This window comes from Cyrtonyx montezumae, unplaced genomic scaffold (genome assembly GCF_038088225.1).
Source record: "Cyrtonyx montezumae isolate F1298 unplaced genomic scaffold, pur_monq_1.0 scaffold_8, whole genome shotgun sequence".
Taxonomy (NCBI): Eukaryota; Metazoa; Chordata; class Aves; order Galliformes; family Odontophoridae; genus Cyrtonyx; species Cyrtonyx montezumae.
In genome coordinates this window covers 45,832,789-45,860,773 of record NW_027072089.1, presented here as the reverse complement: position 1 = coordinate 45,860,773, position 27,985 = coordinate 45,832,789, and the positions used below count along the sequence as shown (strand labels likewise).

At 42.3% G+C, this 27,985-nt stretch overlaps 1 protein-coding gene across 1 annotated transcript; it reads right to left on the bottom strand.

Annotated features, from left to right (window-relative positions):
* Positions 1 to 545: 545 nt before the first annotated feature.
* EMILIN2 (elastin microfibril interfacer 2) lies at positions 546 to 27,985 on the bottom strand. The gene is made up of 8 exons (XM_065752011.1): positions 27,839 to 27,985; positions 27,560 to 27,682; positions 14,843 to 15,018; positions 10,716 to 12,650; positions 5,869 to 6,186; positions 5,390 to 5,428; positions 1,543 to 1,677; positions 546 to 964 (listed from the first exon to the last, which is right to left on the bottom strand). Exons 1-8 carry the CDS (start codon positions 27,961 to 27,963, stop codon positions 627 to 629), a joined length of 3,189 nt encoding a protein of 1,062 aa, XP_065608083.1. The 5' UTR covers positions 27,964 to 27,985; the 3' UTR covers positions 546 to 626.

Genomic DNA, 27,985 nt, shown 5'->3' with positions numbered 1-27,985 from the left:
TGGAGTCACTCATCGCCTCTCTTAGCACTGCACTTGATCCTTAAGGGGGAGAAAAAAAAGCCTGATGCAGACAAACATTCTGCTTTGCACCACCGTGGTCAGCAATTGCTCTGAACGAATGGTTCTGTGAACATACCGATGCAGCGTATTACCAAAGAACACAAGGACTAGGAGCGCACTGACAATGCCTGGTACAACCTCATTTTTCTTGCCCCTGCTTTACTGAAAGCACAAAAATAGCTGACTGCACCTGTAAACTTCAGCTAAGATGTAAACTCTGATACAATTGGGATGCTGGCAGAGATAAACCAGGGATAAAACTGAAAAGGCTATTTCATAGGGGATAAGGGCACAGTGGAGAAGAATCCACTGACAATGCAACTGTTAACAGCTATTCTGTTTGTACAGGTAAACAAAGACTGGGAGAAAGAGCTAGTTTAGCTACAGAACCACGTGTGTTGTAGCTATCTCTGGTAACTGGAGTCAAGGAAGAGGTTTCATTATAGACAACAAACTCATCACTGAAATCAAATATATAAACTGAATATATTAAAGCTTTGAATTTTATTACACTTAATTTCCTCGGAATATCTTATCTTACCCTTCTCTCCTGTTCGATGGTGGACCTAAACGTGAGAAATAGAAGGATAAAGGAGAACCCCACTAAACGTGGAATACATTTCATCAGAGTCTGTGTAGGCCAGTTTGCCTCCTGTTACGACGACGTTTACTTCGTCTCCTGCTTTGAGGTGAAGAACGAGGTGGAATGTTCCAGGACCACCACAGGTCCGTTTCCCCGAGTAAGGTTTGTGGTACTCCAGCAGTTCCCTTCTGTACCCAGCAGTGTGCAGCTGAGCAACGCTTGCATTGGAGACAGACAGCACTGCTTCAACGTACTCATCCCTCTCTGGAGCCAGCACGGCTGTGATCAGGTAGCGCCCTTCATATGGTGATGTGAAGATGCCTGTGGGAGAGAGACAGGCTGAGCACGTACAAGTTGGTCAACATGGAGAGGCCCTAAGCACAGTGACAAACATGAAGCAACGTGGGTTACTCACTGCTCACACAGATAACTGCAATAAGATCAGCTCGGGCAGCTGACCAAGTGGAAGCAGTTATGAAGGCAAAAGGGAGTGTTGAGCTACAGGACTCTTCTGTTAGTTACTTTTAAACATCCAGGCTCAACTTGCAGAGAGTACCAACACCACGGGGATGTACACTCAAGTCACAGCAGCTTTCAATAATTCTGAGTAGCCCTCAGCTTTACAGAGCCAGCTCATGGAAGTTCAGAAGGCATTTCGAGTGTAATCAGACCTGCAGTGCTGGTGGTGAGTTGGGCCTCAGCGTGATTGAAATAGTGTGAAAAACCACAACGCATGTGCCTGCTGAATCCATGGGAGGCTCCTGCCCTGGTGGATCTGGTTTGGGTGGACTCATGCATTTTGTTTTGTTCAGTGCACCACAAGGCCTGGGATGGCATCAGACACTGTTTAGGTATTACTCTCATCTGGCACCTCCGTGGGTCCATTCTTTGGCCGTTACCTGTATTGGGGTTGTAATAGTCCCCATCATTCACGAGCACTTTGTTAAAGTGAACCACGCCAACATCGCTGGAGAAAGGCTTCTGTGTGAGCCCAGCCGAAAACGACACCAGAGAGGCCGCAGCAGCAGCAGGTCCTAAAATGGGTACAAGCATGACTTAGGGTCGCGTCAGGATAACACAGCCTTTCCCTGTAATGGTTTATAACCCAGTGTCTGTTCCTGCAGGTACACCACTCAGCCTAGCCCTGTCACTTGAGGGATGCCAGAATCAGCAGACCGCATACTGCTGGCCCAAGCCCCAGTGTCTCACCATCAAAAAAAAGACATTAACTGAGTACCGTAACACTTCCTCTTGGCCACAGCCTCCCAGCTGGGGAGTCAGAAAACTGGCACCACCCATGAGTTGTTTTTCCTTCTAAGGGGCTCATAAATGCAGCAAGTGGAAATCCTGCTGTACTTGAACTCAACAAGCCTCTGCTATAAAATTTTCAAGGGACTCGGGCTGCCCCTGGACATCTCTGCTCTGTATCACCATCACAGTGGCGACAGAAGTGTGGAAGGTCTATAGCTCATGCCAGCTTTCCTAGTTAAGTTGAGAAGCCACATACAGCTCTGATCTCCTCCGCTAAAGAGGTGTGAAAACATCCACAAAAGTAACAGGTATTTCAACAAGGAGAACCATCTCTGGGGCTCTTCTCTTCCTTTTGGGGAACTTTTCACTCCACAACTTCACTCGTTTCTCAGCAGATCAGACAGACACTTAAGTATGTCACAGTGGCTGTCATCTGTTTACCAGCTAAACGGTACAGTTTACAGTGGTGATCAATGAAATGCACTTTGGACAATTAGGACAACATTTTGCTTTTAAGCAGACTGACTCAAAGGAAAGTCTTCAGTGATCACCCATCTGTTTGTCTTGTTTTAGTTCCCTTCCCTCTAAACATTCCCCCTAAGCTGTCAGCAGTGGTCAGCTCTTGTTGCTATGATAAGGCAATTAGTGGTAATTAACATATGCACTTCAAGTTTCCCTTGGCTGCTCTTTCTCTTCTTCCTTATTCAGGCAAGGATCCTTGTCATCTCTGTGCTGTGCCAGTCCTTGCTCCTTGTTCTGCCTTCCTTAAAATAAATGTTTCTTTTCTCTTTCTCTCAGTTTGACAGTCCCCATCAGCAACCAATGATAAAACCACTCAATTCATTTCAATACCAAAGTTAAAAAGTGACAAATACTTATCTAAAATGTGAATTTACCAATGCTGTAATAGACTTCTTTTTCTCTTCTGAGTAACTTGGCATGGACACAGGGGAACTTAAGGAAGGCGATGCAAATAACCACCAGCAGTTCCCTTTGGGGCTATTAACCAGATGCTGCGTGCATCTTTGGCAATCTCCTCATTCACTACTTTGCCTGCTTTGTGAGTGTGAGACAGAAGCCCTTCTCAGCTGCCAGTGCACGTGCAGGAGCTCCTTTGAGCCGAGATGAAGTTGTTCAAAAGGACCCAAATGAATGGCAGGAAGTTTGCTTAAGGAGCTCCTGCAAAGTTCCAGCACCTTATCACCACTTTCTACTCTCAGCTTACTCTGAGACTCAATCCAACTGTTCATGTACATCAGCTAACTTCTTCCTGGCTGACTCTGACAGGTTCCTCTCCCTTACAGCCACTCAGTACAAATGGCACAAACTCTCTGCAGCTTGCCCATAATGGCTGTGCAACTCACAGCAGCTACGTACCATCTGGATGGGGAAGCGACTCGTGTCCTGGCTCACCACAGCTTCCCCTAGGTTCTCCTACACTGACAGTAATTGCTTGAATAGACTTTAGATTTTGCTGCTGAAGTTGCTTCAGATCTGCAGCCTTGTTCTTCTGAGCCATCAGCTCAGTTTTATGAGTATTTTAAAAACAAATCTTAAATACCTCTAAATATCCCGTATATTAGTTTAGTGGGCAATAAAAAGTGCCTGCAAAACATGTTCCTACACCCTCTCATTCTCTTCCTCATTTCCAGCTGGAGCTGTGCCCATTTGAAGCTTTTACAAGTTCTACCAATAGCTCTCAGCAATGCTTTTGCAGAACCTTACAGGGAGGTGAAGCAACCTCTCACACATATCCCCACCTGCACACACTTTTCCTCACACAGAGGTCAATTTCTCAAGGCAAGGTCTGGGCTTGGACCATCCACGCTCTCACTTCAGCAGTTAGTGATGTGGAATTAGAAAAATCAGGAGAAAAGCTTCAAAGCATTTAAAAGCTAGGAGCCACATACACAGTCCTCATGAAGACATGGCTTGACAGGAAAAGCTTCACAAAAGATTCCATTGCTGAATACTCTGTATTCAACACCTTTTGTAGTAAAAGAGTTTAAGTGGATGAACTGGTCCTGGCTCTTAATTCACCTTAATCATACACTCCTTGCTCACATCTGTACCACACCATGCTATCTGCTTTCTATGACCTTACCTGACCTAAGGTTTACAGGGCATTTTGGGTGAAGTGTGACAGACTGGCAGGTCTACCTTATACTGAGATAGTCTTCAGAGGCACAGATAGGATAAATAATTCCTTGGTTGAGCCTGCCTCACTGGAGATCTCAGGGTGATACCCTTTGTTGCAACACGTTCCACCAAGCAGCAATCAAGCACATCAGCTACTGCACCCTGTCCTTCTAAACATTTTTAACATGCACGGGTTCATACAGTTTTAGCACAAACCTATTAAAATTCTGCTGTCTGTAACTACAGAAGTTTGTATAAAGAAGAGTAAACCCCCAGGAAATCCATTTATCACAGAAATCTAGGCATTTACATTGACTTTGCTGGCATCAAGATAAATGAGTTCTTCTTCATTTCTCATCCTTTTCCAGAAGCCTTATCTATTGCTGCTTGTTCTTGCCACTGCAATCCTCAAGACTGCTTCAAGGCTCTGATTTTTAATTAGAAAGTATAAACATCATAATTATGACATTAACTCTTCACAGATCTTCTTGTCAGAGCCCAGATCAGTACTCACGATGTGCACCTGTGATTTTGTTAAGGCTACTGAAGTAGCCAGGGTTAGGATTTTGGATGCCATCAAGGCCTAATTTTGTATTTATTTCTGATGCTTCCTTAAACAAACTTAGATGTAATCATTCTTTTTGAAAAAAAAAAAAAAAAGAGTGGGAATATTCACAGGAAATCATTCACAAGGCTTTGATAATATCTGAGGTATGAGGCCGCAGGGCAGGCAGCACCCAATCAGCATATTTATTGAGGCCAAGTAGCATCTCCCACATACACCTGTTTATCATACAAATCCATGAGTGAATTATGACATGAACGATTATAATAAAGCTGCACCCAACCTAAAAAAATCTATTTTAAATCTTTCTAAATGGTGGGAGACAGTGGGAGCCTCCTGCTTTCACTGCAGTCAGCAACATGCAGTCATCTTTTTAACAAAGGCAGAAACTCTCCCGTGAAGAGGACCAACTCACACGCTACCTTGGTTACTAACAGTGCTTCAAGACCTTCGTACCAGCCTTGTCAATGTCTTACTGAAGAAATATTAAATTCATTGGAAAGAAAAGAACTACATATTTTTTTGCTTAAAAGGAAAAAAGGTCAGTCCTGACATTTGCTAGGAGACAGAAACCCTTCGTAATAAAAAATAAAAAAAACCCAACCCCACAAAATAAGCAACAGTAGCCTCAAATGAATCATTTTTTTAGAACCATACTTTCAAAGGATGCAGATTTAATGCAGTAAAAGTGTTAGATTTTCTTCAACACCACTTTGTTCTCCCAGCCACAACTCTCTAGAGTTTGAAATAAAGCACCTGTGTAAAAAATTTCCAGGAAACAACAGTCTTACCTTGTGAGTCTACGGTTGGAGGTGATAACTTTGGATATCCTGAAAAGGAAAAGTAGTACGTGTTACATGGTACGGAATTGAGCACACTATGACAAAGTATCACTGCATTCTTACAAAATATCCTGTCACCATGAAGTAGCCTACCGAAATAGTTAACAAATAGCATCTCCCACAGATTGTTCAGGTTACCATTAAGCTGAGGGGGCTGTGGTAAAGGAAAGTAAATTCTTATTACAGCGCACTGTAAGCACTACAGCAAGAAAAAAATAAGTTTCCCTGGTAGCAAATGCTGCTGTAGTCACCAAGAGTTTCACATCAGCCTCACTGACATCGTTCTCTGCGCAGCCCTGGCAAAGGTAACAAAACTGGCACGTTTTCTCTACTCCCTCAGTCAGCTGGAGGCTGCCAAGGCCCCCCTAGAAAAAGCCTGGCACACCCATGGGTCTTACTGAAGGATTCACTATTTGTTCGGCTCTCACCTGGTGCTCCAGCATACCCCTCCGCAATGGGCATGGTGCTCTGACCAGCCTGACCATCCGTGCTCCTCAGCCGGCCTCTCCCTGACATCAGCACTGTGCCAGGAGGTCCGGCTTCCCCGGTCTCCAGGATGATCCCGGTCGTGCCAGGCAGGAACGGAGTGAGGGCTGAGCCGGGCAGCGCTGGGCGCGCGGGCCTGGGCTGCGGCGGCTGCAGCGGGGGCCGCTGCCATGGGGGCTGGACCCTGGGCCTGGAGGGCAGCAAGGGCGCGCTGGGCTGGGGATGCAGTGGAGGTCTCGGCCGTGGTGCTTCCGGTCGCCCTTTGGAACATACGAAGAAGAAATTAATCCAGAATGATTTGCCTAAAACAGAATTGCTGTCTGCACGTTGACGAAAATATTTCAACATCAAATGGGACTCGATTCAAGACCATCTTTCCCATCGGACACTGGGCCACATGGACAAAACTTCACACCACTCTTGAAATTAACTACAGACTGCCCACTTCCTCAGCCTGCGACACAGGGAAACAAGCGAAAACAGCGCGGGGATGGGAACAGCAAGAGCCAAGGCAACCTGTGAATGGACCCCAGATATTCCAGCCTGGGCTTTCTGCAGCAAGCTGGCTGTATCTTACAGCTGTCTCCCACCAGTGTTTTCATCTCTGCTTTATGCTCTCCCTCCTTCCTTTTTTAGTGCTCTTCCTGCTCACATCCCTTCCTACTCCGCACTCACACCTCACCCAGCACAGAGCGGTCTTGTTCACATCCAAGCCCAGGGCACTACCATGAAAAAAAAAAATTTCACTGAAGAAAAAGAGAGCAAATGGACACTGGCTTAGGGATTTTTCTTTCCTCTCTTTTGAAAAGCAGTGAATTAATAATTCCAAGTACTCCCATTACTAATATTTTCTAACAACGAAGGCAGAACCTCAGGTTATAATTTATCCAAAATGCCTTTATTGTTTAAAGGGAAGAGATACCATTAAAAGAGTTTTCCAGCAGGGCAGCCAAAGCATATGACATCAGGGTTGACACAGTTACATTTGATATCTGGTCCAGTTCTAAATCCTTTATAGGAATTACAATGTATTCATATAAATGAAGTCCTAGATTAAATTTAGGGATACAATATCCTCTGAAGTGTGAAGCTAAATTATGTCTACATTAAGAACAGTTAACAAAAAACGTTCCTGCCTGAATGCACATTAAGACATTTCTAACTGTACTGATATTGTATATTAGCATTGGATATATTTGTTGAAATTTAAGACTGAAGCATGACTTTAGGCAATGAGATGGGAGAGAAAGTTTCTGGGGAAATGGACACACATCCCCTTGCAAACTATCCAGTGCAACTTGCCATGCCAGGGACTCTACCACAGCCCACAGCAGGACCCAGACTCTCCGTACACCTCATAAAAACTCCACATAAGCTCTCTGGATTACTACAGGGCTGTTTGAAGTCACAGTCTCATAACACCTGCATTCATTTGCTATATACGTCCTTTAAAGAAGTCCTCCTGAGCTTTGCTGGCTGATTTTACATCAGTTCTAAGAGACAGGCAAAGGAGAGTGCACCCTCTCTGGCAACTGAAAAGGGAGAACTGGTTCCTTTGGACATGGGGAAAGCTGATGTAATAATGAGTTCTTTGCCCTGGATTTAAACTAAAAGGGGAGATTTAGGATAGATGTTAGGAAAATATTCTTTATTCAGAGGGTGATGAGGTGCTGGCACAGCTGCCCAGAGAAGCTGTGGTGCCCCATCTCTGCAGGCGCTCAAGGCCAGGTTGGATGGGGTCCTGGACAGCTGAGGTGGTGGGTGGCAGCCCTGCCCACGGCACGGAGTGGGAGTGGGTAGGCTTTAAGATCCCTTCCAACCAAAACCATTCTGTGATTCTATGATGCTCATTTGTGATAAAATGCTAACAGCTAATGTTGTCCCTCACTGACATAATGCTGAGCGTACAGTCTGTTTCTTCGACTGTAAGTTTAACAGATGATATGTAGCTGTTATTTTTCAAACTCTTCTACAGAGACAATCACCAGAGGAATTCAGCACAGGTCAAATAACGGTAACCAAAGCAAACTACAAGCAGCTGGCTACAGGACTACACTTCCATCCACCAAAATGTTTCACGAATCTGTCTGAAAAGCCATCAGCAGAAAAGAAACCATTGACTTTAACACCACTTTTAGTTTCACAACATTTGAAGAGCAGTTATGTCTGCAGAGAGGCACAGACCACAATGAGAAGCTCTTCTGCAAGAACTTAATACTATAAGAGGAGGAGCTGGGAGCAGTGACCATTTTATTTTGGACAAACGATGGCTGGATTGCATCACCTTGGCAAATACATCACACACAGTCATTTATGTGCTTGGAGCAGACCACCACCTGCCATCACCTTGGTTAATGCTCACAAAATGAGGTTACACAATCTTCACCAGAAATCCAAACTAATACCACATGCTCCTGGCCACTACGCAGTATCATCTATGGCCATTCTCTATCTTGGTGTCTTAGTTTGGGTTCTGCATTCAAAACATCTGAATAAAAAATTCTGAAGAAAACATAGCAACACTCTTAAATTCAGTGATAAGAGTTGAAGTTGCATTCCTTCTGATGTATCCTTGCCTTACCGCCCTCAACAGCTGTATTAGTAACAAACAGTTCCTGCTGCAGTCCTTCTGAAGTCGAATGATATCACTTGAATGCTACGATATGCTGGCAAATAGCACAGAAGAAATCAGCACTACAGCCAGAACTGAAAAATCTTTCCAACTAGCATAGGTATCAGAGAGGATGCTGCAGTCTCAATGAGCAGGAATATAAAAATCGTTAAACCTGTGCTTAGCTCCCATAATGGGGCTCCCGAACTGCTTCCCAAAAAGGGTCCTATGCCAAAATCTTTCTGGACCTCCAATTATCAAAACTTACCCAGACTGCTGTGCTAGACAGTATTATTTTAATTGGAAACATTTGAGGATCAACGCATGAACCCTTGCGAGGCCAGAGGCAGCCTGAAGCAGAACCAGCTGCCCAGGTTACTCACACTTCCCAGCTCCAACAGCATGGCCTCTCCCTGGGTGCTTAAAATCCAATGGGGGATGCAGAGAAAAAAATCTCTGCTCTGAAACTGAACTATGCTATGGCAGCCCAGGAAAGCTTAGGCTTTTTAATGCATTACAATGCTGTAAACAGAGGTTGAGACAAGATTTTACTAAGAATATCTGAGAATTATGGACCTCTATTCCTCCTCACTTCTGCCTTTAATGGAAGAAAATAATAAAATAAGTAAAATAAAATATAAAATAAGAAAATAATTAATTAGTACTTAATACAAGAGCTTCTCACCTCAGATGGAATCTTGTAGCTACAGTACATTTGGTCTTAGTCAAAAACTCAAAAAAAACCACACCTAGCACAAGCTTTCAAGTCTTTGCCTGGGGGTGGGAGAAGCATCCTCCCCCACAGAAATTTGGATCTTTCCCAAATAAATTTTTCCATGCACACAAGCACAGTTATGCATCAGATCTTCTCCAACCACCACCAGCTCCAGCAACCCATGAGGTTTTCTCTCAGCACCTCTTCTCCAGATTTAGGGCCAAACTCAGAAATTGGCCTCTTTTCAACTGCTCTCTCACGACCTGAATGCATTCTACCTTCTGAAAGCACCAACTGCATCCAGGAATCAATTCTCCAGTAGGACTAGACAGCCCCAGACATTGCACCTCTATCTCAATTCTGACACAGTAACTTGCTTTATGTCAAATTTACCTCATCTGTACACAGAATTAAAAACAGAAGCATCTCCTGAGCTACATGACCAACTGAATAGTGAAATTTCAGAACAGCCTATACTTCCTATGTTTTTTTTTCTCATGGTAACAAAAACAGGAAACCAACTTCCTTTGGTAAACTTTGACTCTTCCAAAGAACATTGCTGAATTTTTAGGCAAGAACTGCAGAGGGGAGCGACTGGCACTTGGGAAGGTCTCTAAACCATTGTGGCACGGTTCACTGACATGCAGAAGTCACCATTTCAGAGTATTATGAGCCAAAGATGTGCCTCTGCTTCTCAAACACTCCAAGGAAAAATGGAAACTCACCGGGAGTTGAGCTAATAAGTTGGATGACTAAGAGAAGTGGCTGAGGTATGAAAACAAAGCCAGTGGTGATGTAAGGATATTGCCAACTTGCCAACTACGTTGTGGGAACTCAAACTTCTGGCAGGGCTACCAAGAAGATGTGTTAAATTGCCACACCAAAATATGCCAGAGCTCGTTTGTGAAATCTATATATGAAAGAGCTAATGCTGAGTTATAATTATTAACACATGCTGTGAAAAAAAAAAATAATAATAATAAAAATTACAGGGAACCTTCCTTATCATAAATTTGAATTCCTTTGTTTCCAGTTTTCTCAGCTTACCATTAAATTTCCCTTGAGGAATCAACTGGGGGATTCTCACACATAATCTCATACATACACACGTACAAAAACTAAAGCTGAATAAAATTAACTGGAATAACACCCACAGACAATTATTAACTATAACTCATTTTGAATTCACTATCTAAAGATACTACTTTTTCTTCTCCCTCTATTCTGGCTTAAAGTAAACATGAAAGCATATGATACCTCCATTTTTATTTTATTTTTTTAAGGAATGCTTTTAAAAAGCAGTCAAAGTTCTCTACGGTGTTCTAAAGCAAAGAGCCAAAACTGCAGTCATTGTAAAAACAAAGCAGAAACAGTATAATAATGATTTTTTCCTCCTTTGTGATTCAGAAAAGAAAGACCATTAAAAGCAAATAAAACAGCATTAAAAAAGCAGGAATACTTACTTGTGTCAGACTGCGATTTCAGCATGCCTTCCATGTCTGTGGTGATTTTAGAGACCTGACTATAAAACCGCTGGACAGAATTTTTGAGGCCAGAAATATCTTTGGTATGAGATGATACAGTTCCATTCATTTCACGTATGCAGTTCCATAAGCTGCTCACGTGCTTATCTAGACCTTCTTTTATCTTCTGCAAGCTACCCGAGACAGAGTCCAGCTTGCCACACACTTTTTCAACACGTGAGACTCTGCTCTCAACATCAGAAACACCATCCTGCGTACCCTGGGTCTTTTCTTTACACTTACTTTGATCATTCAGGATTTGGTCGTTCAATTGTTCTAGCCTCTCTCTCACTTCACCACAGCAGTTATCACTAGGATGAATGGTTTGATTTGCAAATGTCTTCTGCATTTGGTCGATTTTTCGGTAGACGCCTCTTTGTGTTTTTCTACAGGTAGAATTGACCCCCAGAAGTTGCTCCTTGCAACTATTCAAGCCATCTTGAAGATTCTTCACATCTTTATCCATGACATTTAGACTATACCGGAGTACACGCAAATCTCTCTGTATTTTCTGGTTGTCACGTTGGTTACCCTTAATTAAGTTAAATTTCTCGTTAAGAGAGCTATTTAAAAACTGCAGAAGAGCAGAGTTGTTCTCTGCTTTCATAAGCAAGTGACTGTAATTGTTATTGCAATTTTCTAGCTCTTTCTGAAGGTCCTCTGTACCATGTGGTGCAGACTGACATTTCTGCCCGCAGAGGCGTTCAAGGGACAGCAGTTTGCCCTTCATGAGATTCATCTCTGCTGTAAATTGCTCATTTGCAAACCCAGTGTCACTGGGCATGATAGGCACAGGATTCATGTACATTCCATCTGGGTCTGTGGTATTAGCCATCTCTAAAATAGTGCCACCGAGCCTATCTTCTAATGCCCGTAGCTTTTGGTCAAACAAGTCTCTCAGTTCATCTACCTCAACAGCTATAGTGTTTCGGAGAGTTTCCTCAACGTAAAAGCAGTGCTCTTCAGCGTTTCGTTCAGTGATGTTCATCCTTGCATCTAGCTCCTCCAACCTCTCACCAAACATGTCTTCCAAATCTGGAGTTGACAATCGACTGATTTCATTATCTATTCTGACGTTCAAGATCCTGTGTGCTTCCACAACTCTGTCAAGCTTCTTATCTAAATCTTTTATCTGCTGGTCCAAGTCATTTCTCTCTCCCTCCTTGCAACAACTGGAATGGTTTGATGGAATCTGAGTACGGAGAGAATTTATTTCTTTCTTCAAGTCATTTTCTTTACCTCTTATAACATCTATTATACCTAAACAGTTATTTTCATTGTCATCACACTGCTGCTGGATGTCCTGTAGTTTGTATTCACAAGAGTTCTTCAGATCTGCCATTTTCTTTTCAAATCCTTCCAGTAATTCCTGTCTCAGGGACTCAAATTTTGAATCTATATATTCCCGATATATATTGTCACTAGGCATTGTTATTGTAGGTCCCTGTGCTGCCTCCTGCAGTTGTTTTAATTGTCCTTCATAGCCTTTCACTTTACCATTCAATTCCTCCAGCTTATCATTCCTGTTCTTCAAAGCCTCTTTGACCTCAGCTAGCTCAGACTTCAGATCTTCCACTTCAAAATCAAGAAAAGGGTCTTTCTGATCTTTATTGCTGAGGAGTCCAGGCAGGTGTATACTGTCTGCTTCACCGCTCACTGCACTGTCGGGCTCCGGGCGATCATAAAGGTTGTTCAGCCAAGTGACCAACATCTTACTGGCATCTTCTTGAACAGTCAGCTTTAGGTTTTCATTCACACGTGCTAATGAGGACTGAAGTTCAATCACTGATCGTGTAAGTCTAAACAATTCCTCCTCAAAAAACTGCATTTTCTTCTCATGTGGTGGAGGCTCTGGCACTTCTGTTGGTTCAGCATCTGTTTTGAAGAAATAACAGACAATTTCTGTATACAAGTATTCCTAGTGGTATCTGCTTCAGTCAACTGAGAACAATTATACTTTTGCTGAAATCCAAATAATGTTCTGAAATGCATAATGCTTGTTCCTTTTTCTATCTGCTCTTTCAGTAATTCTTTATTAAAATCTTATCAAAGAATTTCAAACTAGAAGTTTTAGATCACTGACCAATTTCTGCCACAATACTACTCATTAAATTAATTAGCAAGGAGAAAATTACTAATAAACCATTACAGATCCATACACCTCAAGGCACAATTATCTTAGAACAATGGCATCCCCTGTAACAATAATTTAGTGTGTGCTACTCTTGAATTTCCATTGAAGATTTGAATAGCAACAATTTATGTGCACAAAGAGGCTTTCTGCTCCAGCATTTTGCTGAGCTTGACTTCAAATGCACATACTAGATAAGAGTTCTGCACTCTTCTTTTCACACTTACTTCAAAAATATGCAACCCTAACTTGATATATATCTAAATAGGAAAAAAACCCAAAAACCATGTATAGAAGCATAATCTTTGCACATCCAAAATCATTAGATTGAAGTCCCACTGGCGCTAAGCTCTTTCAATGGAAAAAAAACTAAGCAGACTTTATTTACTCACATACCCCTTTGCCATTATGCACAGAGGCAAACTCTGCAACAACGCCATGCATAGTCCCAATTCTGATTTTGCATGCTATCCTTCATACAATTCAAAATTCAAAGACCTTCGTGCAGTTCAGGAATACAATTACAGGAACAAGTAAAAGCAGAAATGAAGTTAAGAAGCAGAAGTGAAGGAGAAAAAAGCAAAAGTAAAATGAAGAAGTTGAACTGAAGGAGAAAGTACACTTTAGCTATGATAGAAAACAGATACACATATTCTTAGCGTCAGAAAAGTTCTTTCAGCTGAGAAGTAAACAGCTAGGGATAAGAAAAGTCCCTTGTCAAACAGTGTCTACATTGTGCTCAAGAGTTGTTAGCAGTTAAATCTTCAGACAAAAGAATTTCAGCACTGCTTCCAAGCTGTAATGTAAGACAACATTAAGATAGGTTCTCAAAGCCATGAGTTCTGAATTATTCTTCGTTTTAAACTAGATTTCAGCTTAAAGACATCACAAAAGAGATTCAAGACTGATGTGGTGGCCAATTGAATAATGAAGAAGTACGAACATACAGAGTATAACTGTTACATACACATTGTTCTATGTTTTCATTGAAACACAGTTTTTGGGTTTGGCTTTTTTTGGTAGGAGCAGAAAGAAAATCTCCCTATATAAGCAGCATACAAGTTAGTAAAGAGATTGCTGTGTTTTATTATCAACTTTTGAAAGTAATATTTTAAGTGGGCGAATAAAATATTTAAAAGTCTTATTTCTTAAGCATGTATACAATCTATAGGAATAGTTTAAAGCCACATATTCAAACCACTTCATTCAACGGCATAAAAAATGTCACTGGAAATCTGAGCGCTATACGTGACATTAATCTCCTATGATGCTGTGAAAAAGCACTCTGTAAGGAAACATCTGTTTACCATTTTTTCTTAATGGTGAAAGGCATAATACTGCAGTAACAGCACTCCTCTTACCCTTTCAGAATATAGTATCTTATACAAACATTGTTCATTCTTTAAGGTATTCTTTCAGCATTTGAGGCTTATCATTCCCTTAACCATTAGTAATGAGACAAGTAATCTAATATTAATCCAAAAAATCTGCCCAAGCCCTTGAACAAACAAAGCACTGTGAAACTGATAGGAAGAATTACCTAGTATTAAAAATAAGTACGTTCTTTTTAGTTTTAATAGCAGCTCCTCTCAAATACATCCTTCTTCCCAAAGAATGAAGAAACAAACAAACAAAAAATCTGTTCATGCTCATAGGAAAAAAAAAAAAAAAAAAGACCTGAATTGTGAGCAGACAGCTGGCACTTAGGGCCAGTGTTCCACACCCACCCCTCTGTTACTGTTACTCTTCAGGAAATTCTCTGTATTAAGATTACTATTGCCTGGCTATTATTTTCCCACCACACACTATCTTCCATATGGATCCTGTACCTGCCAGTAAATGGGTTTAATCAAAACCATAATGATTATTATACATAAAAGGACAAAGCAAGAAACCAGACATGATCATGCATACCAAAACTCAAAGAAAAAGTTACCCAAGCCTTTCTTCACAATAGCTTTCGCTGGCGTTGTGGGCCGACGAGCTGCCCTGGGCTGTTCTGATGGCCCTTCTCTGCAGTCTTCACCTTTGTAGCCAGGACAGCATCTCCATTCTAGCTCTGTCACAGTCTTATATGCAACCGTGTACCGAGGTCTGAAACTTGTTCGGTATCTGCCAAAACAGAGAGTATTTTAAATTATTGGTAACCTAATCTGTTATCTGGAGCAAACCTAAAATTAAGATTGTTGGGTTTTTTTTCTTTAAATTCATTTCATACTCACTTCATTTTCTTCTTGGAAGACCAAATGAACAAACACTTTTTTGTCCAGGTTTTAAAGGTACCTGCATTTAACCAAGGACACTTCAGGGAGAGCAAGCATGGCCAAAGCAAGAGGTACAATGTGCTGGAGGGAAGGAAAGGGTCATCCACCAGACACTGCTGAGAGTAACAGCGACTGCCAGCATGTACATTACTCCATAAATTCAAAACTTTTCTCCTCTAACTGCTTGTCATCACAAACCCACCCATGAGGCTCCTCTGGCAGTAACCTGACATCAAAATGTTACTGCCTGCTTTGTCTCTCCGTAGTCACCACTTAAACATTCCTCATAATCTGTACATACAGAGCAGTTACAGCCAAGAAGACTATTCCAGGAAAAGACAAAACACTGAAAGCACAAGTCAGATAAGGACATGAAAGAAGGAGCTGGATGAACTGCAAAGACCAGTGAAGGAAGCAACTCTTCCTCACTTCACCATCCCAGTTAAGCTCAAGAGGGTCTTGCAGACAAACCTCTGCACATTACATGCATACAACCTCAACGTTCCTTCATGACTTGCTTGAAAGTTACCAAATAGCAAACTGCTTCTAACTGTACAATTTTCTTTAACCGAGATTTTTTCCACAGCTTTCCTTATGCTCACATAATATATTGTAAGTTCACTACAGTTATACGCTATGGAATCCTCCTCCAGGCCATATTTCAGAAGCTTTACTTTATAAAACCTGCATCAATTTAAGGAATAGCCCATTTTGGATGGAGAAAAGTAAATGTGGAATAAAGAAAGAACGTGGAATAAATACGGACTAAATGAGGAAAATCAATAAAACAGGAGCATCACCTGAGTTCTTTAGGGTGGTATACCTGGAACACATTCTTCAATATAAACAAAAAGTCATCCCAATTTCTCACGTCAGTTCCACTGTGTGAATAAAACTAATTTCACAGTGCCTTCTCTACTACAGTTTTTAGGTCTCCTTTTGAAGACTATTTCGGTTTGCTTCCATTAAAAACAGACATGCTTCCCAAGTGAGGTGCCCCTAGAGCAGTAATACCCACTCAAGAAACACAAGGCAGCAGCAAAGGACTCAACAAGAGGTCTACAATAGATTTAATATATACAGGATGTCTTTTGGGACAGAGAAAATACAGTGTAGAATAGGCACCAGAAGCAGCTGTGCTATCACAAAGAATCAACAAAGAATCAACATGTATCATTAAATGTTGTCTTGTATTAGTATGCAAACTCCCTTTTTGTTTAAAAGTAATCAGTAATTAGCTACCAGATGGAACAAATTAAATCTTGCACCAACCGTGAAGCAGTTTCTATTGAATATCAGGGAGTTTAACTGTTAATTTCCGTGGCTTCTCCTGCCACGTTTGCAAATAAAGATAGACAGACAGATCATCTTCCACTTCACAGGCATAATTTTAACACGTCCTACATCTGACAGCCATTTGTGTGCGTTTTAGTGAGCTGCTTCACAAATTTGGGGTGAAGGAGTTCAAAGTGTTAACTACTGATTTGTTTCTTCCCCAGTTTTACAACAATGCTGTACCACTCTATCCACAACCTCTCACTGAAGGACAAAAAGTTACTTTGACTGAGACAATGTCATCTTTTCCCAACTATTCTGGGGCCAAACAGCAGTCAGGCCATTCTGGGTTCTCTTTTAACAGAAAGGCAAGGGTGGGACTGGCCTGTAAATCTGTCAGCCACTCCCAGCTGCGGTGGTCTGCTGTGGTTATCAGGTTTTCTGATTCTGACTTGGTGAACATTAACTCCAAGTGGGTTTCCAGTCTTTTTCTTTTTAACCTTTGCAATAGCATACACGAAACAGCTGCGGGCTGGGTGCAAGCTCATAATTTCTTTGACTGCATTCATGAAAACGTCTGCTGAATCCTGTTTACAAATGTAAAGTGCAGACATCCCAAGGTCAAGTACTTAAAAATTAAATAGATGAGTATAGTGTAGAGGGCACCACTGGAAAGGGCAACATCCCAGCCACCCATGAACTTCCTTTTCCTTCTTGCTATTCTGAACGTTAAACTACATCTCACGTAGGGAATTGGGGTACGATTCACTCCCTGGAACTAGCTGCTAGAGGCACAGAAGTGACAGGATTAGCTAGGTGCTTTAGGGGTTTGAAGTGGTTGAAGAGTCATTACCATCTCTCTCACAAGCACCACATTAGTGAAGTACAAACTTGAACTTCCAGATCAATTTTCATACGCCGGAAATGGCAGCACATACTTTCCTCTGATTTCCATAAAACACTTAACCGCTCACAGCTTCGTGTGTGTTCCTTTCTATACTTTCGGGGCCAAAATCCCTCCTCCAAATCCCAAGTGTTCTGACTGCCTTCAGACACCACCAAGTTAACGTTTCCCTAGTTCTTTCCATACAGAACGTTTAGGAATATAGCTAAAAACAATTCTGTAACAGGAATAAGAACAACTGTTAGTGGAAAACGCACATTTGATTACTCAAATTATACCACTTTCCTCGTACCATTTCTGCCACTGCAGTCACAGCTCAGACAAGTTCATGCATAATTCTTCTACAGTCATGTTCATCAACACAGACACCTTCAGATGACTTCAATATTCAGATAACAGTAAATTACAAGATGCTATCAAATACAAAATAAGAATATAGATAAAAAAATCACAGAAATCATGCTTAATATTTTTCATATGGGCAAATTGTAGGAGTTTTTAAAAGCGGTTTTTTAAAGCTAGAACTTAGCTCACAGAGTGGATTTCAGTGGGGAAGCCAAAGACTTCCAGGGCTTTGCCAGGACTTAACACTCTAATAGCCCCAAACACAATTATATTCTTGGATATAGTTCTGATGAAACAAAGCAAAAAGTAACTTTTTGCTAGGGAGCATAGCCAAACAATAATTTGCAGTTCTGCATAATTAATGACATAGGATTTGGAGCTACTGAATGCAGAAATCACACATCTTCATTTATATTTGCAGTATTTTCAATCACATTTCTCACTTACATTCACATCAGGGCATACACAATATACCCAGAGTAGGAAAAAAGATAATGCCATTATAATGTTACTACTCTACACACCTGGGCAGCTTTAACAGTATTTTATACCCACATTTTATCTAGTAGACATGAATCTGTACACAGTTACCTAATGAAGCAGTTTGGTAAAACAGATTCAGAAAAGTTCCAGAAGAATTTAAGCCCCACTTCAATGTCTGCATATGTTGGAACATAATTAAAAAGATAAATATATATTAAGTCTTCCTCCAGTTGATTTAGATTTCTGCTATTCAAGCAAGTGTTAATAGTCACAATTATTTTTACAAGTGTCTCACAGATGGTAATTTTTTTCTCATATGATTAAAACTTGTACCATCAACATTTATTGTACCTCAATAACCTACCCTCATGAGGACTCCCAGCTAAAGATGATCATATCCTTTTGTTGAATTAAGTCAAATAATATTAATGAGGTCATTCTTTTAGAAAGCATGAACAGAGAGCGACTTTATCAGTCTCTGATTTTTCCTTGCAAAGAAGAAAATAAGAACAGCTGGGTTTTAGGAGTCTTTCCATAACAGGGTTGTAGCTACCAGTGCCTACTACCTTCACCACAATCAGATGAGACAACACATTCAGAACAGTAATGCTCATCTCCATTTTTAATAACAAAATATTTCATGGTTGAACTGAAGTTGTACAGCATGACAATAATGTTCACCGTCTCTTCCTCTTAGAGAGAAAAGGATTTTCTGAGGAAAATGCTTTAATTAAAAATACATGTTTGCTTCAAAAGCTAGACATTTTGACTATGGAATGAGCTATAATTTTCTCATGGTGCTAAACCACAGAAGGAAGCAGTTAGCAACGATATTTGGAATGTCACCTAACAGCGATAAAACAAATTAGAAACATTTGGACGAAACTGGTGGGAAAACATATGGCTCAGTTCTGTAACTAGATGTTAACATTCAACCTTCGGGGAAATACAAGGAGATAACTGCCACCACATCCTCACTGTGAGGAAGGGACTGCAGAATCAGCATGTTTCTACATAAGCAGCGTATAAAATATTTATTCCAAGCACAAAACTTCAAGGTCACTCCAAAATTCTGTAGTCATTGGAACAGGTCCCATGGCTTCAGCGGCCTGCAAATCGTGGTCTTACTGAATATAAGATAGCTAATCTGCACTACTTAATGCTTTTATTGAATGCAGATCTACTACTAAGTGATCTAGTATGCTCTGGCATGTCCCAGTCATCCAAATCTCCAACGTACTTCAATGGGAGCACTGGAGTAGCACACAGAACTCCTCCTCACAAATTACTTACCTGTAAGACAGAATTAAATGGCATCACGTTTTGAAAGAGTATTTTTTTACTTTGCAGGACGAAAGGGCTTCTGAAACCATACCTAAATTGTCCATTCCTCCCACACAGCTATTGGGCTAGTATTAGTCAACCCCATGTTTTCTATTTCCCAACAGTCTAGGACTATTTGTAGCCCCAACAAACGGTGGCAGAAATTCCAGTTGCAGGGAAACAAAGCAGACGTTTAGTCACTGTAACAGTGAGATTCAGGATGCCTAACTTTCAGGTGCCTTGGGCACAAGCTGCGTGTACTGCCACTAAGGCAACAGAACAGCCAGCTGAGCCTAAACAGGGCAGCGTCTCATCCTTAAGCCCTATTTCCATCTGACTACCAAACAGCATGCTGGACACTACTGACCTGCACCTGAGTCACCATGACTGCACATATCTAAGCTCCCAAACTCACACATATAACTCCGTAGGGCAAAGAAGTGAAGTTAGGGTGAGCTGAACTACATCTCTGCATTCTTCTCTTTTATAATCTTGTTACACTGCTTGCTACACAGCAGCAGTGGCAGCTATCTTCAGTCTTAGCCCACAGATGAGCTTAATTTAAGAAATATGTGTCTTTACTCTGAATTGGTCCTAAGGCATTTAGAGCAACTGGTGAAAAGATGTTTTGACAGAAGCAGATTAACTTCAAAGTCTAGGTGCTCAGTAAAAGCAAGCCACCAAGTAATAGAGCCACATTATACACTGCACTAAAAATCTATTTAAAAAGAATCTTCATAAACCCAAAAATGGTTATTGATTTTGATCTGGCATTAGAGACATGAAGTTACTTCTTACAGACTTATGAAAGTCTCATCTTTACCACTGGCCTTTTCTTTAGCTGTCAGTTTTGTTTTCCAAGATCGCTACGAAGAACAATGAGACAAGTGTTTTCAGGAGCTGAGGTTGGAGTCTTTTCCTCCACTACCCAGTGCCTGGCCCAGCCATAGCCCCCTCAGCTGAAGCTCCCCAAAGGCTGGTCTTTATCTAACACCCGTGAGAGAAGACTGTCCCTACACACCATGTGAGAAGCACAACAGGAGCAGAGTTTGCCTCAAGCCTGGCAAAAACTGTGAGCAAGCAGGAACGTAGCACAGGTGACCTGGATCGCTCCATCCTACTCCATTCATAGCACATCAGCATTTCAGGATAGAGAGACAGAAGTTGTTTCCTTCTACCTCTAAAAAATACCATCCCATTCTTTTCTAGTGATCTGGAAGGAGCAGAGGATCACCCTGTCCAAATCAGCTCACTACAACCTAATCTATCAAATGGTTCTCTTTAATGCTGAACATTGATTCAACATATCCTAAAGAATCAGACTGAATTTTAGCAAAGACCTTTTTTTAAAGATCTCATAGTGAGACATATAGAGAGAGAGATGGAGATTGATATGTATGTCAGTCACTAAGGATTTTATTTTTAATAAGCTGTCCACTAAACTCCAGTACAGAATGACAAAAATTAAATTTCATGTATAAATTTTAATATTCTTAATGTTACTGAATTATTACCTCAGAAAGTTAGTCAGGAATCACCTTATGAGCAGAGAAACAAACATATAGGATGTATTTAAATAACTTCTAGCCACATTCTGTGGCAATGTTTAAAGCAGAGCTTTGTTCTTAGATTTATACATCCTACACAATTACTTCCTTCTATTTTGTCACAAGATAAACATATGCCAGTCAACCACATGCTGATAGACCAACAATAAGCTACTAAAAACCTGATCTAGCTGCAGAGGCCCCTGTTCATAACATTAGAGGCCCCTGGCCTTTAAAAGTCCCTTCCAAATCAAATGATTCTCTGACTCTACAAAAAACACTAAGTGAAATGGGACATCAGAGCCCAAGAACCCAAAAGAGTTTCAGTAAATTTTTAGACAGCCCTGTGCAGTAGTCCAACAGGGACAGAATAGGAAGGGATGCAGCAACAGCTCCCATGCTTACAACATCTTCACCTGCTCCTGCCTGCAATGAGGACCCAAGGTTCTCACCTTATATTAGTGCAAAGGCCAAGTGAGAATGCAGAGTACTGCTTCTGACAAAGCTCCCTGAGAAACAAGAGCTCCAGCAGAAGTGTCCCTTCTGCTTCTGCTGCCCAAGAAATAAGTTTCTTTCTAAGTGTGAACTACTACTAATAGATTATTTAAAAACATACAAACAGAATATACAGAATGGATAACCAACACTGTTAAGAACACAAGAGCCAGCCTGTGGGATTAGCTGGGATCCCAACCTGCAGAACAAAAAACATCTCTGCTTTGAGAGCCAGAAACGCCACGTCAAAGAGAACTGGAGGGAAGAGGAAAGATGAGATCTGAAAGAAAAAAGGAGGTCAGACGTCCTTAGGACTGTGGGAAGATGGGAGGAATAATCAGCAACATCTAAAACAGGAACTGCTCACTTTCTAATGATGCAGAATATTCCTTGGATGTTGGTGGTTAACTTTTTATTATTATTATTTTTACCCTGGGGGGTGATTTATAACAAAACAGGCCTTAAGTGGGTCAGCAGCTCCCAAAAATCAGCTATTTGTCATTTTGGACAGTCTGGTGCTTAACAGAAGAGGCCCCAGGCCTCTAGGTCATACACTTCTCAAACCAGAGGAACACAAAGAAGTATAATTATTTACATTAATGTGAACTGAGGAACAGTTTGTGGCTTTCTGAATTACAGCAACAAACTATGAATGATGTATGAAATTAAAATCCCCTGTCCATTTCACAGAGAAGAAAGTCATTGTTTCACCGAGTGTGTAGAGATGCACAATTTCAAACTCAGGGAAACTGCCAGGAAAGTTTACAATGCTCAGCAGGTTCTCAAAGCTTATCAAACAAGCACTCCAGGAAACTGAAGTATGCTCTGAAGTTGTTTAAGTTTCCTTACTGTTTTCAATGCAGAATCCCTTAGGCTAAACTCCCTATGCAGTCAGCTAGCTGGAGCCTGTACAAAGAAGTTCTGCTTCATACAAAATACCTAAGGAGGAAGGAAAGAATCCCTAAAGACTTTTCTAGAAATGTCAAGGGGAACCATTAAATAGATCTCAACTTCTCGTGCATCCTGAAAGTTTTTCTTATGAGATATGCACTGCTAGAAGCCAGAGGCAAGCACAGTCTCTGATCCTGTACTGACTTGTATGTCTTAGGATCCTGCCTGGTGCTGAGCGCTCTGACACTGCTTCATTTCCATCAACTGAGTATTCTCTGAGAAAGCAACACTGGGACTGTTCAAGGATTGAAAACTACATGTGGATTTACTACACGTTCCTAGACGAGGACTGGTGTGCTCCACCCAGGACGCTCCAAGGTTGCCAGAGAGCAATAAATCAATGCAGCCATCTGAACCCAACTGGAAGTCTGACATCCTGTTTGCCAGCGGGAAAATTTCCACTTTTACTCAAAATATTTTTATTAATAAGCGCTGTATGTTGGTTATTTAAAGCCGAGTGTTACTAATAAGTGCAGTCATCTATCCTGACATTTACAATTACACAAAACCAGCAGTAACAGTCTCTGAAGTTACTTCAGTCTTTTTGCCTTAAGTCTTCCCCTTGGCAATGACTGAACTTTGCTTTGGGAGCAGGCACGTTTAAGGTTATTTAACACAAGAAGTTGGAAAATATTGCTCAATGAGAAATTTGGAGAGGTTTGCTAATTTAGCTGTTGATTCGTTTATAACTTTCTTGGCAGATTTCTAAGTATGTGCATCCTACCGGAGTAATTGGTTTGCCTATTACACGTTGATCATTAGCGTTAAGATAAGACTCTCACACTAAATCACAAAATCCACTCTCCACAAGCTAGAGACAGGTGACCTGACTCATTATTCACTTGAGCACACACTTATCTTTACGCACACACGCAGAATTAATGGGGACTGTTATCTCAGTTGGGGGATCTGATAAACATCCTTTCTTCAAGAACCTGAGCAACATGATGGAAATCTGAAGCTAGCTCCGCTGTTAGCTGGGGGCTACAGGGGCAATCACACAACCTCATGGGGTTCCTCCCAGTCTAAGTTTCTCTGTTTGATTTACTGCCTCATACTCCCCAGCTCTCCATGGGCAGGGAAGCCCTGCTTGCCAGTTCTGAAGCAACAATGGAAGACCTGTTTCAGCTCACAGGCTGGCTTAATATCAATTAAACTTTACTAATGAAAGCAGATTTGCCCCAGAATGCTGGGCCAGAAGTTGGGGCATTTAAGGTATAGTCAATCCCTTAACAACATCCCACACCGAAGCAGCTACGCTGACCAGAAGATGTCCAACACGGAATCATAGAATCAAAGAATCATTAAGGTTGGAAAAGACCTCTAAGATCATCCAGTCCAACTGTCCACCCACCACCGATATTGCCCATCAATCGTGTCCCTAAAAGTCCAGGCTCCCTTCTCCTCCAGCCCTCTACACATGGGGCATTACAGCAGACCCACAATCCTCAACAGCTTGCAGAATCTAGTCAAAGAGATGCACAGTTTGCTCTTCAGCTAATTAAGTTTCTAAACTACTCATGAGAAAGCTAGGAAAGGAAATTCACAACACAGTAGGTGTTTATGTAAGTCAGTTTTTATGAAACAATGCTAAATTTCAAAACATACATACTCTTTGGTGCGTAAAAACATACGTATTTTCACATAAGTATCCTTCATGCCTGTGACCCATTAATAACAAAGTTTCTCTCTCCTACACCCATCACGCTTCTAAGTAAAATAAATCAAGAGTCCCTAAACTTCAAAGGGAACATACTTCAAAGGGCACTTCTGCTTCTTTTTATTCTGTCTTCCTATCTCTCAGGCGTCCACACTCACATTTATCCCTGACACCTTAACTGGGCAAAGTATCCCCTAACTGTCCAGTGAGGAAATGTTTTATAGGTATTTGGGCTTGATACTACATTGGAACAATGAAATTTAATTGTTTCCCAAGTTCCCACTTATCATTTTAGGAGTAAAATGATAATTGAATTGTCATAATAGGTCCATACCCATAAGTAATTTTCAGGCTTACTCACCAAAGCTTCCATTTTGAACCAAAATAAAAAGTCAGTGATGACTATAATCAACATCTGCAATAGCTAATGCTCCCATATATGAAGCACACTTGGAATATGGGAGTACACTGTGTGTTTAAGGCAGTGAAACAGTGCCTTAAATGCAGAGAACCATTTCAGTACTTTCTGTGCATAACCTAGGCTGTACTGAAACACTAGAAGGGCTCTTCAGCTAATCCACTGACTGACCAAAAACCCACCCAACTCAAGTACTAATAAAACCCACACATCTTTGATACAGTCAGATTCTTTGTTTGATTCGGACCTCCCTATACCCACTGTCTGTAAAAAAATGAGGTCTCAGATAAACCAAGGGTATCTGAAGGAGACTACACAGGGACTGTTGTTGATTCCAATGAATGTCTAGTATTTAGTTAATTTTTAACTTCTCTATGCCTGCATATAAAGGAAAAAAGAGATTAATTTCAGAAAAGCCCTCACAGCCATTTCTTTGTTTCTTTTATATCTCTTTCCTGTCCTATTCTATTTGCCAGCTAGGCACTGAGCTAGCAAACATATATAAACATATTTTGTTATTCAAACCACTATCCCTTCTGAATTAAACAATACTTTCCACCTGAAGGAAGTTATTCCTGTGCACAGCGGTGTGCAGGATTTGAACAGTGTATTTCAAATGATTTGGATTACTTATTTTCTTACTCTGCTGCTAAGAAAACAAGCATGCCAGTAACAGACAGAAAAATAAGTCATTGCCTATGAAAAGATGGTTCTGTATGCAATACAATTACAAGATTTTGATATGATCCACTTCAAGGACATTCCAGCTGCCTTCAGTGTTCATTGGCTGCTGCTGCAATAGGTACTTACCGTATTTTATGTTAAGAATGAGGAATTATGTAGCAGTTGCCACTCAGAGTATGAATAAAACTATACTTCTTTTCACCAAAAAGTCAAATTCAGGAAACAAAGGCTTATGCTAAGCATCTAATTCCATTCTCCAAGAACAAAAAAGCCCCATGAGATCCGCCACAGCAGGCGAGCACAAATGTCTGTTTAGCCACATACTGTATCTCTGACAACAGCCAACTCCAGACACGTCAGAAAAGCTGGGGGACAGGCAGTGCCATTTCTTAGAACCACAATTTGGACGGGATGTGACTTCTGGAGGTCAGTCAGTTCAATCCCCAACTCGAGCAGGGCTTCCCCTTCTGATTTCTGCCAAAGCTTCCACCAGTTCAACCAGTTTGTGGTTCAGGAATTTCCCGAGCTAGAAGCAATGCCTTTGCACTTTCTTCATTATCTACTTGCAGATGGTCCAAGAAAACACTAATTTCCCACCTCTGAAATTCCTTACTTCTATGCTTGCTGATTTATGTGTCCACAGAGCTCAGCTGTAACCCCTCCTCACTCCTCCACAGCTCTACTACTGTGACTCTGTGCAACGGAGTGTACGCTCCATTACTCAGCCTCAATCAGAAGTCCAAAGTGGCTGGTTTAATACTCCAGAGAGAAACAAGGGAAATTACACAAGACAGCACGGCTTGGCTGCCTGCTGCCTTTGTTATTTGCCTCAAATTCCTGTATTTATATACCCCAAAAAAGAATAACTATTTTTCACACAAGCAAAAAGCAGTGTGTTCAAATGCCAAATGTCCAACATTTATTGTACCGGGCCCCAGGAAAGCAGTGCCATCAGCATACACAGTTCATTCCAGTAGCACCCAGCACCAAGCAGTATTAGTTATGGCTTCACTTTCTCATGTCAAATTAAAACCAGTTATCCACATATCAAAATCAAAACCATTTGCCTGTCATAAAAGAATCCTTGCCATCAACGCAGCCAAAGTGTAAGCTTGAGCCCCCCAAAACCTGGGAGTCCTCCTATAGACTTCTGGAGGAGGTGAGACAGTTCCACAATGCACTCATCATATACAGTTTTCCAATAAAAGAGTGCAAATACTGCTGATCTTCCACAGGGGAAAGTGAGGAAAGGAATTTGCTAGATTAGCCACAGTGCAATGCAGCTGTCCCCACTTTGTTCTCCACCTGTGAGACCACAGAGCCTTGCACAGCAAGCTGAGCTCTATGTAGTGCTCACCATGCAGGCTGGTGTGCTCATGGTTCACGAAAATCATGACGTGAATCATGAAATGATCTCTAAGATCATATCCAACCACCAGCCCATTCCCACCATGCCCACTGACCTTGTCCTTCAAGGACCACATTCATGAACTCTTCCAGCAGTGGTGACTCCATCACCGCCCTGGGTAGCTTGTTCCAGTACCTGTTCACTCTTCCTGAGAATATTTTTTTCCTAGTATCCAACCTGAACTTCCCCTGGTGCAACTACAGCCATTCCCTCTCATCCTATCGCTGTTACCTGGGAGAAGAGGCTACCTCCTCTCTGCTACAACCTCCTTTGAGGCAGGTGATCAATAAAGCCTTCCCCGAGCCTCGTCTTCATCAGACTGAACCATCCCAGTTCCCTCACAGCTTTGTTGCCCTCCTTCACAACCACACGAAGCTAAACTCAACCAGCAACTTTGCATCACACCCCGCTCAAATCTCAGCGCTCCTTGCTGGACGGGCAACCGACGGAGGAACTGCAAACACACAGGCTCATACTCCTGACTCTCCCTCGCCGTTAGAGCCCCGGGCCCGCAGCGCTCAGCACAGCAGCCTGGCACACCCAGAGCAGCGTGTAGGTGCACTGCCAGCAGGTGCTGGGCTCCAGGCGGCCGCGGCAGGGACACGCAGGTCCTGGCAGGTAGCGTGGTGTGCCAACACAGCTCCCCCATCCCGGTCAGTTCGCACAGCGAACTCACCAACCGACTCAATGCGGCTCTAATTAGATCCAGCAGCCTTATGTTTGTAATAAGAGAGCTGGCTTCGGGGCGTGCTCGGGGAGCACAGGCTGGGGCTGCGCTCGCTTTGGGAGCACGGCCGCCGCAGCTCCGTGGGGCCGGGATCGTGCTCGGGCCGCAGGAGGGCTTCGTGCAACCAAGTGTTTCCCCTCCCAACGCCGCCTCCTCCTCGGTTACTTACACCGGGGTCGGCCGGCAGGGAAACTCGTTCCAGGCGCACTTGTACTGGGCCTGGACGTAGCTCTCGGTCCCGTCCAGCACCGAGCAGCTGACGTTCTTGTTCACGATGTAGGCACACCAGTTCCTGCGGGTACAAAAGACACGAGGCGTCAGCGCCGGGCAGCGGTGGAGGCACGAGGGGCCCCGCACGTCCCGGCAGCCCAGCCCAGCCCAGCCCGCCGCCAGCGGTCCCCCAGGCTCTGCCCCCTCCGAGCACGGCGCTGCCCGCGGGCACACTCACTTGCTGCGGGAGCCCGGGCGGGAGTAGCGCAGGTGCGGGGTGGAGTGGCTGAGCCCGGCGCCCAGTGCGAGCAGCAGCGGCAGCGCCCAGCCCGAGGGCGCACAGTGCCCGGAGCACAGCTCCATGGGGCGAATCCCTCTCCGCCGG

What these genes read in the sequence shown, in the direction of transcription:
- EMILIN2 (XM_065752011.1), bottom strand. Translation starts at nt 27,963, where the DNA reads ATGGAGCTGTGCTCCGGGCACTGTGCGCCCTCGGGCTGGGCGCTGCCG. An exon ending in CCCTGCCGGCCGACCCCGGT is followed by an intron (nt 15,019 to 27,559) that starts GTAAGTAACCGA and finishes CTGTTTTGGCAG; the next exon opens with ATACCGAACAAGTTTCAGAC. An exon ending in TCCAACCGTAGACTCACAAG is followed by an intron (nt 1,678 to 5,389) that starts GTAAGACTGTTG and finishes TACCCATTTTAG; the next exon opens with GACCTGCTGCTGCTGCGGCC.